The following is a 17,273-nucleotide window of genomic DNA, read 5'->3' on the forward strand; positions in this document are numbered from 1 at the left end:
TTTCTATAAAATTTTACCGTCTGACCTAACCTAATTCCAATGATGTCTGAAACGATTTCTAGCGCTGACGTTTCTAACCGAAGGTGTGGTATGTGGTCTTTCGTCTCATCATCCACCTCGTTTCAGAGAAACCGAGAGGTTTCTTTCGATTGACCGAATTAAGTAATTAAGGACACCCAGTGTAGAGAAGATAAGGTAATCCAAGGAATTGAAAGAATTCCTGATATCTAGCGTCAGAATTTATCGCCGGTCAACTCGTCACGAGCCAAATCCTTGGGCATTGCTATCATATTAACTGTAGAACGGCATCATGGAACCCATACTGTCACTCCGAAAGACCCCCCTTTAGCCTAATTAGCAGAAGCAGCCTCTTGTGTGTCATTTCCAACGTCCTCCCCTTATCTAAAAGGAAGATAGGGTGAAATGAATAGTGCACGTGAAGAGGTTTGTGTGGCTTCGCTAGCAGAACTAAACCCCTGTCTTTTCATATCTTTTTAAGGCTACTTTGAAGATTCCGGTATTCTTCCTCCTGCCTTTGGTGTTGCGGCTTACTCCTTACCCTTTACCAGAGTCTTTTCGCTCGCAGACAAAATGAATTCGTCCTCAAAGTTTAGTGGTTCACCAGAAGTCTGGTCTCCTACTGCAGTATAAATGTAGTTATAAGATGACAGAGCTGACTTACCTTTCTCAAAGCTTTTCTCTTCGAATTGTGACCTTGTTCTAGGATCGCCAAGAATGTCTTTTCCTCAAAAGCCCCAGTGTCCGAATTTTTTAAATTTTCGGTGCGCTTTCGGATGTCTCTTCCATTGTTCCCAATGTCGAAAAAAATGACCTGGCGGTTGCCGTGGGCGTAGAGGTCAGACCACTTGGCAAACGAGGTATTGCGCTATGTCAGATTGACAATCGAGCCTAACCTTTTATTTCGGAAGACGAGCTAACTTTGGCCAGTACATTGTTCAGCTTCTCAAACGTCCCAAATAGGATGTGGCCTCTGGTGTTCGTCACTCGGGTAATGGACTGTAGCATCTGACATTATACTGCCTAGCATGCTTTTGCATTGTGTTATTGTGACACAAGGAGGAAGGCAGTGGCTATGGGTTGGACCTCGTTGATTATCGCTTTTACAAAGCCAAGGAATCCAATTGGTTCCTGTATGCTTATCTGCTACACGTATCTGTTACTCACGCAGCACTATCGTATCTCCGGAACGGTTTAGGGGCTATCGAGTCAATATTCGGGTTAAAGGGGTTGAGTGGTTGATTAACAAAACATTTCTAACAACAACTTATTCAATACTCTGAATCTTTAATTATTCCTTATTATTCAACATCTAATGCAATCTGAGCATTTCATAAACACTTAATAATTTCTCCCACTAAGTTATCAGGAAATATCTTTCCTTCACATTCAGTCGTCATCCAATAATTCGGCGTTAATTTTACCCTTAAATTCATACTCTTCTGGGATCCAACTAACTAACATGAAGAAGTAGACTACAAGTAAGATGATAAATAGGAGAATATCTATTATCCGGACAGTTGTGACCCATATGCTTGTCGAATCTTCAGTTTTGTTGTTCGCAGCTGCTTGCGCTACAGTTTCGGCTCCACCTCCTTCGATCAGGTTCGACGCATCGTCTGCACCGGAATCATTGTTTAGGGGAGTCTGATGACAAAATAGTTTTCAAAAATAATCAAAAGAATTAAATGAGCAAACCCTGTAAGGATGTAAGACTATCTTTCGAGCCACTTACTCTGTTTATAAGATACGGCTTTGAAAACACAGCATTCCCAATTGTATTATTCTTCAAGGATTCGGTTAAGTTTTTCACCCAAATCGGAGTTGTTGCTTCAGTCGACAGTAGCCCTCTTAGTATGACTGTGTTCAAGATGAGGACTGCAGATATCACCAAGGAATCTCGGAAGAATAAAACTGCAATTTTGAAATTTGGTATTGTAATTTGCATTTCTAACCAGGTCCTTTTTACCGCAATGTGCAGTCCCCGTACTTACTAGCATTTGGAACAATTTCTCCGTTTTTCGGCACCAGCCAGGATAGCTGCTGTATGAAGATAAAGTGCGAGAACAATGACACGATGCAGATGATAATACGTTCTGAGCAAGTAGGGCTTAGCCAGAGGCTTATCAAATTTAATGCTACTAAAACTAAGATACGGAAAGGGGTATAAAAAGATTCAAGAATAATCTTAAACGTTGAATTAACTTACTCATTGCTGGTGCCAGGATGAAAGCTTGTTCCGAAGCCGAATGTCGTTCAATTATAAACGTATAATGTAAAGAAGGATAGGTTTCATCAGGACAACATGAATAATTTCCAGGATTCTTTTTGACGTAGGTATTAACAATCTTCCATTCATTATGCTGTAGTTTGCTGCGTTCAATACCACTCATGAGCGTTTGGTAGTCAATTTCTTCGCCTTTATGAACCCATGATCCTAAATGCAGCGAACAATTTTGAGTGTCAAATGGCCAATACTTATAATTTGAACGGCAAATGGCTTCATGTGAACAAGGTGGAATGCAGGATACAGCTCCGTTGGAGTAGACAATACAATGGGAAGAGGTACATGTCTCGCTGAATTGTGTTGTTTTCCTGAGGGAAAAGGATAATGAAATCATAACTTAATCAAAGATAATGACTTAAACGACAGTATTTCCTTACAATGACAGTATTTGCTTGATAGGATGGTCCCTGAAGAATATTTCTTCTATGAAGCTATGAATCTATCTAATCTAAATCTGCAGCGCCACCGATATCAAGAAGCAATAGTGTTAGTAACAGAAGACAGTCTTGTCAAATTCCGCTCTCCAGTTACACGAAGTAGACCTTCCAAGCAATTTAGACCATCGAGTGATATTATATATTAGTAACAGGATCCTGGCACTTATACTGACCCAATATGAGTTCTGTTTTAGTATTCAATTAGATACCTCCTTTCCCGCCCTAATAATGGTTATATTATCGCATACACCGGTTCGCCAGAATGTGCTTCAGTTTTCTTCATACCTTCCCCCATCCTCCAATGTTCTGCGTTACGTGTTAATAGAACCATCTTGGGATAATGGATTCCATTGCATAGCATAAGCAACAACGCAGTTGTAGCTCTTTTTAAAGTGTGACCTATCTACTGCCGCTTTCGCTTTCTAATCTACGAGTAACTATCCATACACTAATCAAGTTAGGAAGACTGCGATGACCGGTCAGACTGAGAATCTAGGTTTTATTGGCATCTTCATTCCGACTCTGTTTGCATCCTTATAATAATCCGGAGACATTTGGCTAATATTCATGACCCAATGTGAGAGCCAATTGATGGATGTTATCAGCATTGTTCACGTCCTCTGAACGAAGAAGTATGGAGAACATCTTCTATGACAAGGAGAAATAGTGCCCACGAGAGAATAGAACTTTGTCGGACAATTTTGGACTTCTGAGAATTGACTTCAATGCAACATGTGATAGTTTGCTTCATAATATGGCGTTTTGATAGTAGCTGTTTGCCTTTCTGGATAATTCCTCCTGAGTAAAGTACTCCAGATACCCTCCTTGTTGATGGTGTCGAAAGGGAAGAAGAGATGTCAACTTCTCTTTCTTTCCCGAAAATAAGTCTTAAATATATGGTCGATATGATCTCTGATCCTCAAACAGTTCGATTACGCTGATCACTTTTTTTTGCCATCTCACCGGGTCATGGACCTTGATCAAAGGGCTCTAAATTTGAAGAAAAAGGCAAAAAGGGTTGGACTGAAGATAAATCAACAAAACCAAGGTTCTCAGTGGGACGGGTCATCGAACTCTCTCTATTGCATTAATGGGAAGAGCATTGAATGGTTTGTGCGAACGGTGTTACCAAACTGGATGTTGCCCGGCACAGTAACAGCGCTAGACAAGCTTTCGCGGCAGTGTCTAAAAGCTGGAAATGTAGTTATCTCAACACCAAAACTAAGTTGAAACTGTTCCGTGCTAGTGTTCTTTCTGTCTTGCCATATGGGATTAGCACATGAAAAGTTAACCCCACTGTCACTCACCTTCGTCAACATCTGTCTGCGTCGAATCATTGGAGTAACCTGGTCTGACAATATCTCAAAAGGAAAATTTGGTCGACGCACAAGCCTGGCACTAATACGCATGTGATCGGAAAGCAGAAATGGTAGTGGATACATCACATATTAAGGAAGGGCGACAATTGCATTGTGGGCTACATCATGCTCTGAAATCCACTCTCCCAAGATGGAGGGGTGGGTCACCCCAAGGGCACTTGGCGCAGAACAGTAGAGGTGGAGTGCGAGTGTCTCGGAAAGTTGTGCTGGGAACTGAAGGATATTTCAGGTAACCGCGAACTATGGCGCGTTGGTCTGGTTGACGCGCTATACCCCACCAAGTGGTGAATGGCAATCACATATAATAGGCATAACTTAAGATCCGCCAACAAATTAGAGAAAAAAATGTCAGTAGGTTTTCAATCAAAAGCCATATTTTGCAGAGACACAGTATCCTTTTTCTTTTTCTTCAGCCTTTGTCCCGCTCACAAGAGGGGTCGGCTCGCCGTGATTGGTTTCACCATTTGGTTCTATCGAATGTCTGATCTGGGTGCAATATCGAGGCATTTAAATCCCCATCCAGCGTATCAAGTCACCGTTATTTCGGTCGGCCTTTTGGCCGTTCACCATCGACTTCACTTTAACACCAACCCTGGTAAGTGAATTCTCGTTAGCGTGAATTACATGACCATACCATCGAAGACGCCTCCGAAGGTGCAACCCCATAACGATCGCGGATATCCTCATTTCGAATTTTATGAAAACGTATCACGCGACTAGTCCAACGCAACATCTTCGTCTCTATTACCGCAAGATGCCGTTCATTGTCTTTTATAGTCGGCCAACACTCAGAACCATAGAGGGTGACAGGACGGACGACATTCCGGAAAATTTTAGATTTGAGACGTTCGTTGATACGTTGATCACAAAGAACACAAGTTGTGGAACGCCACTTCATCCAGGTTGCATTAATGCGTGAAGCAATTTCATAACGCAGTTCTCCATTGGCTGATAGCATTGATCTAAGGTATTTAAATCGTTCAGCTCTGGACAGATCACTGCCGCTGACAATGATTGTGGCTGTTTCGGTGGATCTTATCGGAGACACGGAGCAGATGAAAAACTGATGGGCCCAATATTTCGAGTTAGTTATTCAACGCCACAACACAATTTCCACACCTTGAAGGAGCAGAGATCTACAGACATCTCTTCCACCACCTCGAAGATGTCAAGGATGCACTAAAACGCAGAGAAGCAATAAAGTGCAAGACGTGGATGGAATACCAGCGAAGCTGCTAAAGACAAGAACTATAGGGATGGCAACCAACAGCTTATTAACTCTATTTCTACAGTCTGGGGAAGTCTTCTTTTCCTAACACAGATATTGCCCTCATAGACTTTTCGGGCTGGATTATCTTCATCCATACGACTTAGGTGACCCGTCCACCGCAATCTGTTGAGCCGCATTTTATTCAGAACCAGACGGCCGTGGTATGGCTCATACATTTCGTCGTCTACGGAATCGTCCGTCCTCATATATAATAATAATAATAATCGTTTACACAACAATCCATACTGGATCAGGGCCTTGAAGTGTGTTAAAGCACTTCATTCAAGACTGTAACGTTACACTACAGTACACTGTAGGAGGCAATGTGGTCAGCATTGCGCTCGCCCGAGATTATTACCCTGCTTTAAGTCAGGTACTCATTCAAAGCTGAGTAGACTGGTATCTGACACCCAGTCATGACAACAAATTCCCCGGTGAGATTTGAGCCGTGACCTTCAGCTACGATAGCCTAGCGTTCAAACCACTTGAACCATACGGATCTTCATATAGTAGGCCAAAGATTCTTCGGAGGATTCTTCTCTCGAACGCGGCCAAGAGTTCACATTTTCTCTTCCTAAGAACCCACGTCTCCGAGGAATACATAAGGACTGACAAGACCATAGTCTTGTACAGGAACAGCTTTAACCCTATTGTGAGACTTTTCGAGCGAGGCATTGTCATAGGTGTTATCGGTTGTGATTTTCGAACCTATGTAGTTAGGAGAAAATTTTCAACGATTTAAAAGTTGTAGTCTCCTATCTTTATTCTTCCCGTTTAATCAGTGCGATTCCATGTTGTTGGTAGTTTGGCTTTTGGCCCTGACGTTGGCTTCGTCTTGCTTTCATTAATATGCAGCCCAAGATTTCGCTCCGCCTGTTCGATCTGGATGAATGTAGATTGTACATCTCGGGTTGTTCTTCCCACAATGTCGATATCGTCAGTGTAGGTCAGTAGTGGGGTGGGCTTGAAGAGGATGGTGCCTCTTGCATTGACATATCCATCGCGAGTCACTTTCTCCAAGGCCAGGTTAAAGAGGACCCATGATAGGCCATCCCCTTGTTTTAGATCATTGTTGATGTTGAATAGTCTCGAGAGTGATCTTGCTGTTTTGATCTGGCCTCGCACATCGGTCAGGGTCAGCCTAGTCAGTCTTATCAATTTCGTCAGGATACCGAATTCTCTTATGGCCGTGTACAGTTTTACCCTGGCTATGCTGTCATAGGCGGCTTTAAAGTCTATGAAAAGATGGTGCAACTGATGTCCATATTCCACCTGTTTTTCCATTGCTTGCCGCAGAGAGAAAATTGATGATTTGACAGATTTGTTGCTGATTTGCCTAAAGTGAAGCATCTTTGATATGGGCCAGTGATGCGCAGGGCGTATAAGGCTATCCGGCGTAACAAGATAGCGGAGATAGCAACGTGATACCTCTATAATTGCTGCACTGCGTGATATCACCCTTCTTATGTGTAGTTGATGAACCACTTGGTGTAGTTGGTCTCCTCCATATTTAACCAATTTTGCTGAAATTCCATCGGCTCCTTGCGAGTTATGGTTTTTAAGCCGATAAAATGCTTGGACTGTTTCTTCCTTGCTTGGCTGTGGCAGCATTTGTTCGTCGTCTTCAGTTGGCGAGACCTCCAACTCGCCGATATTTTGATTGTTAAGCAGTTCATCCATATATTAAACCCATCACTCCAATGTGCCCATTCTGTTGGAAATCAGATTTCCCTATTTTGAAGTCCATCTTGTGCGAGACTCCTTCAATGGCTTCGTAACATCGGTTTTCCGTGTAGGGTTATCAGCCCTACCCAACCTCCAAGCTGGGGGACCAGTTGGTACAGTTTGCCCCGTTTTTAGGCGCAGGGGACTCGCCTTCATCCTTCTCTGTCTGCAGTTTTTCATTAAGAAAGAACTCCCAGCGATCACCACGTGGAGGTGGACATAGGGTTTGGTAGTAGGGCTGTTGGCGATTGTTCAGCAGGCGCTTCCCAGTTTTTATGCTCGATCGTGGCTACCAATCCACCTTTCGCCCTGGGGCCTACAGCACCTTTCGCTTTAGTAGATTGTTCTAAAGAAGGATCGTGGCTCCGGCTCTCAGGCGTTTTTAGTGTACCCATAGTGCTATCCTCTCGCCTTTAGACAATTACAAATATTAAGGAACACGAAGCTGACGTCTCAGCTACTTCGGCCATCGAACCGCCTAAAAGGGAACACTAGTTTCGGCGCTATAGCTTTTGGGAGGCCCTAAGCAATCACAAATGCTTAAGACTGAGGTTAAGATTTCCAGAGCCTTCACATGGTTCAGTTTAAGTTCAAATATACTTACGAGTTGTAGAGAGCCAAATCTGGCATCCAAATGTCATCACTATGAATATTTGTTGTACCAATATTGTCAAAGTCTTTGGCATTCCACTTCAAATGTTCGTCAGTCCACCTCTAAATATTGATGAAGTACATAAAATATTAGTTGCCTTACATATAGTGAATTATCTCTAACATTACCAAGCTCAACCACGAGTTGATGGTTAGTTTTCCTTCAACATCATCCTGCAATACACGTCATAGATAAATTTACTCAATATAATTAGATATTTTCCAAAAGCAGGACTAGTTCTTACATATTCAAATGATTTCACGAACATTTTCACTTTCACTGTTGTTCTATTCTTAGAGTTGCCGACAGGACGAATCGATTTATCATAAGAACATAGAAGTTGTTGTTGTAACCGAGCTTCTGTGTTTTTTGAATTAACATCACAACTTATGGATTCTGCAAGATAAAAAACAGAGAATATTTTATAATTATTCAAAATCAAACTAAATTAACATATCATTTCCATTTCGTTTCCTATTGTGGTCATGCTATTGGTGTTGCAATAGACAACTAGATGGATGGTAGACACATTGGGTAATCGGGTCGATGGTTCAGATCCACGGATATCAGCAAAGGGCAAGTGAAATTTTATGTAAGGCAACTAGGGAAAAGGTGGTTTTCTAGTAGTTGCTGAAACCAATAACCTGTTTAATGATGGTTTGAAAAGAAAACGCTATGTGGGAGATTCTTTTCAGTTCCTGATGCAAAGTAGAAAGTAGTATCGAATTGGTGGACCTCGGCGCAAAACCGGGATGTCTGGAGTTTCTTATTAAGGCAGGCCTAGACCGGATACCGGTTGTTGTGCCGTTGATGATGATGATGATGCAAAGTAGAAGAGTCAAAACTCGTTAATTTAAAAAGAATAAGTTGGGGAAAATGAATGGTACATAGGTGTCATTTTTGATGGAACTACTATAATGCTTCTAGGAGATGAGGGAAAGTTTCATGGGACGACGGAGTTGCTCCCTTCGTGGTATTTAATATAACCGTAAGACATTTTCGATGAGACCAGGTCGGCTGCCATTGTAATTTCTGGTCGAAAAGTATAATAGTTTATCTTTACTCAAAAAGATACATGAGGATGAGCTGGTTTCTTTCTATTCATATGGTGCTTAGGAAAATTTTCGAGTGTCTCCCAGGACTTCAAATCTGATACTACTAGACTTTTTTCTATAGGAAAAACCTCGATTACTCGGCTGAAAGCTAACATCCGGGAAGAAATATTCACAATTGCACAAGCAACTACAAAATTTAGATCAACATTTGATTATTAAAAAAATAGAATAAGTTTTTATGATAAATTCGTTTATATGTCCGTTTTGCTAAAATTCTATGCCTCAACTATTTGCATGCGTTCGTATATTAAACAAAACAGAAATCGAGAAAACGATGCTGCTGAATGAATTCTCTTCATAATTGAGGGCCCTTAACTTCTTCTCATCGCAACTCCCCGAAGAACTGTAGATTGTGACATACCAAGAAATTTATGTGATATGGTTGCGAATTACCCTTTCCAGGGTATAACGCGTCAACCACACCTACGCGTTATCGCTCACGGGTACCTGGAATGTGTTTCAGTTCCCCCACGATTTCCCAAGACAACTGCACTCCTCTATTGTTCTGCGCCAAGTGTGGAGACCCACCCGCTGGCAATCGGGGGAAAGTGGATTGAACTGCCTGGTATAGTCAGCAATGCAATCGTCACCTTTCCTTAATGTGTGACCTATTCACTACCACTTTCGCTTTCCGATCACAGTGCGTACAAGTGCCAGTCCTGCGCTTCGAACAATTTCTTCGTTTAGGATAGTATCGGGACAGCGTACTTCAATGATAAGACGCAGACATTTATTGACGAAGGCTTGGAGCCTTCGAGTGACAGTGTTGAGATAAGTGCATTTCCAGATTTTAGACAAGGTAGCGAAAGCTGATCTAACCGAAGATGTGACTCAGACAGGTGTTAACGTAGGTTTGGAATTTTTTGAATAACTTTCCATGTGATACTCCTATACAGCAATACAGAAAGAACTTTAGCACAGAACAGTCTCCACTTGAGCTTACTGTTGAGATAACTGCATTTCCAAGGAATATCTATATCTGTTAATGCATCGGGATACCTCTAGTTTGGTGCCACCGTTGGCAGAAACCACGCTTCTTAGATATACAATTTAATCGACCCGTCAGACTGAGAATCTTGGCTTTGTTAGTGTTTGTCTTCAGTTCAACTCTACTGGCCTCTCTTTCTAAATCCGGAGCCAATTGGCCAAGGTCCATGACCCGATGAGAGAGCAAACAGATATCATCAGCGTAGTCTAGGGGTTTGAGGAAAGATGGCATAGTTCATTGAACTCCTCCGCATCCTCCGGGCAAGGCCGCATAAGAAATGTCACAGATAACAAGAAGAACTAATATTGGTGACAAGATGCAACCCTAATGGATTCCACTTTGGACCTCAAACTCGCCTAAGATTTGACCTCGGTGCAGTAAGTGAACTATCAGTTTCTCTGGAATGCCCCTCCTGCGTGGAGCACTTCAGATACAGTCCCTATTCATGCTATTGAAAGCTTTCTCGAAATCGATGAAAAGTAGGTGCAGCGAAGATCTAAACTACTAAACTACCGTTCCAAATTGATTCGTAGGGTGATGATGTGGTCAATGCAGGACGATAGAGAGAGGAAACCAGCCTGCTCTCTGTCTATCAAGCTTTTTAATGCGTCCCAGGATTATTTTAGCTATTATTTTTGCAACGGCCACCCTGATGCTCATAAAATTGTCATACCCAAAACGGGTGCCCTCCTTTGCAATCTTAACGATCACTCACTTCTTCCAATCTCTGGGAAAGTTCTTGGATTCCCAAGATTTCCGTACGAGTGGAAGCTGCGCATCTGCAGTAACTGCGCATGCAGTGATAAGTAACTCTGCCGGGAGACCGTGAAAGCCAGTAGCTTTAGTCGGTTTGAATGCATTGTTGGCCGAAATTATTTCTCTTCTGCTTGGGGGAACAGTCCGTATCCACATGTTACGGTGACTAGCCATTCCATCGTCAAGGGGAGGAACCCCTCCGGATGAAGTGTTCTTTCCTCCTCTTTAATTGCTCGTCATCGAAAGATGGTGCAATCTTTTTCGTGCGGTACTAAAATCATTGCATTCTGCGACATTTTCCTCTTCCCTGATCAGGGCAATAGCAAATTCTCTCTTGTCACGCTGCACACTACGCTAAATTTTTCGAGATTTTGTTCGGTATATGAGTTCGAGCGCGTCCCTGGCAGTGGTCAATAGAGCCTTCAGTTCCTTCTGTTCATCCATTCGGTTCCACGATTCCGCAGTCAGCCAGACCTTTTGACGTCCATTCAAGACATGACCGATGACCCGTGTAGCATCCGAGAAAACAGGATTTTTGATGGCAACCCAAAGCTCATCGATATTCTCAGGTGGGTTACTCAGTATATTTGTTGTCCGATCAGCAAAATAGCTTTTCCACTGTGGAGCGACAGCTGGCTTATACAAGAGGTTGATGTTGAACTTGGAAGGTCGCAATTCTCTAGCTCTGCGAGAGGTGATGAACGCAATGATGCAACCGAACGTAACGACCATCAGATGACGATCCCTTTTGGGCGCCTCTCTTGTTAGGCACATTCATAAGAAAACTTGTCACGAAGTCGTCGACCTGATCGAATCTCATCGACGTAAAATATCAGCAATTAACATCTCAGATTTTAAAATTTGCGGCAGCAAATTCATCGTCGATCCGCACTTATGGCTACAGGCAAGTAGGACTTCGACACACGTATTCGTGGCGTTTCATTCTAGCGGACGTTAGCACTCTCGCTGCCTCTGCCCTGGACGAAACCATCAGTCAACTTTTTGTTCTTTTTTGAAAACTTGGGTTTAACTCAAAAAAGAGAACCCGTGGACTACAAAAGAGGAAGTAAGTTGCTTCCCAGGTGGTCCGGTCCGTCACTAAGTGGGTGCGGACTCAGAATTCCCAGCATCTTCAACAAAAAATATTTACTTCGGCTTGGTTTAGGTCTGGATTTATGACGGATTCCACTTGAATATAATTCCGTACCCATTACGTGTTTGCGATTATATTTAAGTGGATCAATTACCATCGGTCGTTACTTTCGGTCACGCTGCTCCCAGGGGAGAGGTGAGACAGCGTCTGATGAGTTGCCTCTGCCCTAGACGAAACCGTCAGTCAACTTTTTGTTCTTTTTTGTTAGCACTCTCATTTTGGACGCAGAATTCCTGTGCCACTATGGTTTGTTATTGGCTCTGCAACGCGGGTCCCTCATTGATCTCACAGCCAACCTTACGTCATCAGGGATGATCTTCACCTGCCCATCCGACACTCTATCTATCATTTTCGAAGATCTAGCCGACCCACGCGTTCGTACATTTCTTCAAATATACCGCAACAGAACTACCTAGCGCAGCCATGATGTTGAGCACTACATCAATACCTTCCCCCCCCCTACTATCTTCTCTAAGGTGCGTCCACTACTACCACAGAAGCTCGCAAGGATCATCATCCCAAAAGTGTTTAGGATCTGAGAAGGTTCTTGGGCATGTTAAACTTCTACTATCATTTCTTGCCAGGCCTTCCCACCATCAATCGATCCTTAACAACTATCTGTCCGGTCCGAAAACCAAAGAACCTCGACTAATTGAGTGGTCCACGGCGGCTATCCAGGCATTTATTAGCCGCACACATCACAATGAAATACTTTGCCTATTCTCTAGAAGACAGGCTGTTCACAGTATTGACGGACTATAAGCCAATTACATTTGCCTGCCCGACAAAGCGTCTCCTCATCAACTCCTGCACCTGAGCTTCATAAGCCTCTGGCATCCAATACGTGCTTGGAAAAGACAACGTAGTTGTTGAAATGTTGTTGATCTGAAAAACTTTAAACGCTTATTAAATTCTCAATATTAATAGAGATCTATTAATATTGAGAATTTCGAGAAAGGGAGCTTAATTCGTGATCACTACTATCGGAGGAGGGTCTGAGCTTCCAAATGAAGGAAGCCCATGGAAGTTGTGTACGGGGAAAACGTGAGACTCCCCAGCGACCCAGTTCTCGACCGGCATGTTGCGTCTTGTTGATATTTCAGTAGCAATAAGTTTTCGAAATTTGCAGGTTGCTAGCCCACAAATTTCTATCCCTTTTAGTGGCTTCTTACGGCAAGCAGGGAAGACTTTGAGTATATTCTTAAGCCCCAACTCACAGAGCACAAAATGATTTTGGAAATCCCAAAAACCCCACTCCATTTCAACCGATAATTTATGAGGAAGGTCCTGAGTCAGGAATCTTGATTCACCAAAAAAAAATGATTTTACGTAAAAAAACCCTAAAAGGGCGACTGGCAAAGAGGCATTATCTGTCTCATACATAAAAAGGGAGATATCACGCAGTGCAGCAATTATAGAGGTATCACGTTGCTGAGTACCATCTACAAGATTTCTCCGCTATCGTGCTAGGCCAGATAGTCCCATACGCCCAGAATATCATTGGCCCATTCCAAAGGGGCTTCACTCCAGGCGAGTCTGTGCGGCAAGCGATTGAAAAACTGTTAAAATATGAACACCAGTTGCACCATCTATTCATCGACTTTAAAGCCGCCTATGATAGCATAGCCAGGGTAAAACTGTACACGGCCATTTGAGAATTTGGTATCCCGACGAAATTGATAAGACTCGCTAGGCTGATCCTGACCAATGTGCGATACCAGATAAAAGCAGCAGAATCACTCTCAAGACTATTCGACATCAACAACGGTCTACGATAAGGTGATGCCCTATCATGCGTCCTCTTTAACCTGGCCCTTGAACAAGTGATCCGTGATGGTGAGGTAAATGCAAGAGAAGCGATCCTCTTTAAGTCCACCCAATTACTGGTCTATGCTGACTATATCGACATCATGGGAAGAACGATATGAGACGTACAAACTGCCTTCATTTAGATTGAGCAGGTGATGATTGGTGCGAGATCTTGGGCTGGACATCAATGAAGGCAAGACAATATATATGGTGGCAACGTCAGTACCGAAAACCAACCAACCAACAACATCAAACCGCTCTGGTCAAACGGGAAGAAAGAAACGTGACTTCAACTTCAGCTACGATGATGAAATCCGCGCACGGCTGTTGGCTGCCAACAGAGCCTATTTCAGCTTGCACAAACTGTTCCGCTCGAAACGTCTCACCATAAGGTCAAAGCTCTTATTGTACAAGACTATGATCTTGCCAGTCCTTATGTATTCCTCGGAAATTTGGGTTCTTAGCAAGGAAAATTGCGTTCGAGAGAAGAGTCCTCCGAAGAATTTTTGGCCCCCTACATGAGGATGGACGATTCCGTAGCCTACATGACGACGAAATCTATGAGCGATACCATGACCGTCCGGTTATGGATAAAATCTGGCTCAATAGGTTACGGTGGGTGGGTCACTTAATCCGTATGGATGAGGATGATCCCACCCGAAAATTTTATAAGGGCAATATTTATGGTAGAAAAAGAAGACGATGCAGACCTGCCTAAGATGGAGCGATGGCGTAGGTCAGGACGCCAGACAGCTTTTAGGGATATCGAATTGGTGGACTTCGGCTCAAAACTGTCTGGATGTCTGGAGTTCCTTATTAAGGCAGGCCTAGATTGGATTGGTGATGATGATGAAGAATTAAATCGCACAACGAAATAGTTACAGCTAAAGAGATAGTAGAGTCCATGCGTAGTTCTCATCCCGGACCCGAACTTTCTCTCTACGGTCCTTCATAGAGTTGAAAACGTAATCTGAACAGCTGGTGGTGGAAGAGGTGGTTGTTTTGCCAATGCCTCGGTTCGGTACAAGACTTATATGGTTGCCTTTTACCCATTGGGATCAACCACACCCACGCGCCATCGCTTGTGGATACCTGAAATGCGTTTCAGCTCTCCCTACGATTTCCCGAGGCACTCGGACTCCTCCTTTACTGTTCTGTGCCAAGTGTTCTTGGGGTGAGCCACTCGTCGGCCATCTTGGGAGATGCATGGCATAGCCCGGTTTCAATGAAACCAGAAGTCCCCTATTTTGCATATTTGGCTTCTAGCCAGGAACAGAGAGGTCTGTGGACCCGAGGAAGAAAGTTTCTTTCCAATTGGTTCGGTCTGTCCTCAAGTGGATGGCGGACTCAGAACTTCTTCATTGCTTTGGGAATGTCTGGTCCTTGATTTCGGGTATGATCAACGAAAAGAATATACAAAACATTGAAGTGTTGTACTTTCTGAGGCAAAGATATGGAGGTAATAGACTGCGAAAGTCCTAAGTTGTAAGAGATCACACGTTCAAATTTAGGTCCATCACTGTGTTTTTAACGTTAATGGATGTCTTTTGGGTCTGAGAGTATTCTAACCTCTGGAAATAGATCGTAGCTTTAAGTATAATACATATGGGGAAACTCCTATGATGGCTTCTGAAAATAATCACTCATAATACAAATCTTCCTTTTTTCGCATCCTTAACTTAAATTTGCAGAAAATCTAGAAAAATTAAGAAAGTTAAATACGTAATACGTGTAAATTACGCAATATGAACACGTAATATGTAAACGCTAATTGTGAATATACGCATATACATTACACATTGTCCAAAATAACGAAAAATAAATAAAAAATTAAATTAATTAATCTTAGATTACCAGAAGATTCCCAAATGAAAATTAATTGTAGATATAACACCAGCGGCAAAGTCCTCATTGCGAATGCAGTCAGTTCATAACACTATGAATACTTCAGGAGAGAAAAAGGATCTTATTTACTTGGATATGATTAGGATATTTGAATTTTATTTTAACCTAAATCTATTCACTTTTTAATTAATAATTTTCACTATATCCTTCACAATGTAGCACTACTAGCACTATGCGAGCACTCTGGCAAATGACGTTCGAATCTAGTGAAACCTAAAGAATCTCATGGAAATATTTTAAACGCCCCTTTTGGTAATCGGATATCACCAAAATGGAGGTTATCATTCGGTTAATGCCTCCTCTTGTTTCTACGACTGAAAATTTATCTTGAGATAGTAAATTGGAGTAGAAGATACATTTCAACAATTTGCAAGCTTCAATCAAACAACCTTTTTTATAATTTGACCACTGGAGTTATCAATGAATTTGCGGAGACAATTTATAATGATAAATTTGTAGTAGTACTACTCGGAAGATACTTTGATGATTTGAATCGCATACACTCCTATCTGTAGCGTCAACGGACAGAATTAGTCTTTAGATGGTAATAAACTACTTCACTTAACTTTATTCTTAAGATAATAATAACAGACTAAATAGAATAGATACGGAATCAATAAGACGTTAAGGAGTCGGAAAGTAAATATTTGCTCCAACTCACATTACTTCGTTTATTAATTCCTTTTGCACCCTCTCCGACAAGATGGGATTGCAAATAACCTTTGAAAAAATTTGATTTTCCGTGATATCTCGCGTTCCAGATCGAAGCATCGCTCATAGAAATCTGACGATTTTGCAATTTTGGCGGACCCGGGGGTCGTAGAAATTTTCAATTTTTTGGATTTTGGCCAGTCTCCCTGGCGGCGGATTTTCCGCGATATCTCGCGTTCCCGATATCGTAGCGTGAAAATTCTTGCATTTCCGTACTCCAGTCTAGGTCTCCCTCGACGATTATCTACCTTGTCGTGGTGAGGGAGCTCAGTAAGGAAGATCCTCCAGGAAACGGGAGGTGACACCTGAAGCCAAGTGGTAATCAAAACCCCAAGCCAAGGTGTGACTACCGTGCCGAGGGCTGAATGGGCACAGGGGTTAAGATGTGGCCGTAAACGGTGAACTCTGGGTACCAGACGACCCCCAGTTTCAACTAGCCTTGTCTCGGCAAAAAGGGACTTACTTTCCCCGGAAAAATTGAGGCCATGGCAGCCAACTATGAAAAAACAAAAAAACATAAATCTATAAAGCAAACACAGTTAAACTTCGATCGTGACGATCCAACCCCGAGTGAGGGGGCAACCCTGAGCTCAGCGATGGAGAACCTGAGTCTAGACTGAGATTCCCCACTTATTCAAGTGGGAACCAATCCAATTGGGACCCAGTCCTTAACGGACGAGCCGAAGCAGGCCCCTCCTGTCAGTACTCCTGACCCCAGGCTCCAATCGGTGCCACCTGCTGAGGCTAAAGTCTTGCTCATGGGTAAGCACCTGTCCACGAACAGCAAAATACCTTCGGCGAAACCGCCTCCGGACAACGCACAACCCAAGGCTGTGCCAAGGTTGAGGGGAAAGGAGCGTTCGGGGCACCTGCGGCTAAGGGGAAACCGAAGCGGCAGCGGTCCCCGGACGATCCTAACTCTTCGACACAAAAGGCAGCAAAGAGGGCTCGGCCGACAACGGCTAGGCCTTCATTTGCAGCCAAGGCTATCGAAGCCGATGGATGGGTCCTGTATGACGACTCTAATCCATCCGGCTACGATACTGAGCAGTGCGAACAGCTTAGGAG

At 42.9% G+C, this 17,273-nt stretch overlaps 1 protein-coding gene across 2 annotated transcripts; it reads right to left on the reverse strand.

The window, feature by feature from the left end:
- Positions 1-1,285: 1,285 nt before the first annotated feature.
- LOC119651343 (neuronal acetylcholine receptor subunit alpha-2-like) lies at positions 1,286-15,701 on the reverse strand. Of its 2 annotated transcripts, XM_038054897.1 has the most exons (9): positions 15,614-15,701; positions 15,444-15,534; positions 8,013-8,164; positions 7,897-7,941; positions 7,721-7,830; positions 2,228-2,613; positions 2,013-2,165; positions 1,754-1,932; positions 1,286-1,665 (listed from the first exon to the last, which is right to left on the reverse strand). In XM_038054897.1, exons 2-9 carry the CDS (start codon positions 15,499-15,501, stop codon positions 1,408-1,410), a joined length of 1,341 nt encoding a protein of 446 aa, XP_037910825.1. In that variant the 5' UTR covers positions 15,502-15,534; positions 15,614-15,701; the 3' UTR covers positions 1,286-1,407. The 2 variants fall into 2 exon arrangements, with proteins under 2 accessions (XP_037910825.1, XP_037910824.1); XM_038054896.1 differs by having other exon boundaries at positions 15,444-15,689.
- Positions 15,702-17,273: the final 1,572 nt, after the last annotated feature.

Source organism: Hermetia illucens, chromosome 3, assembly GCF_905115235.1.
Source record: "Hermetia illucens chromosome 3, iHerIll2.2.curated.20191125, whole genome shotgun sequence".
In the NCBI taxonomy this organism is placed as follows: domain Eukaryota; kingdom Metazoa; phylum Arthropoda; class Insecta; order Diptera; family Stratiomyidae; genus Hermetia; species Hermetia illucens.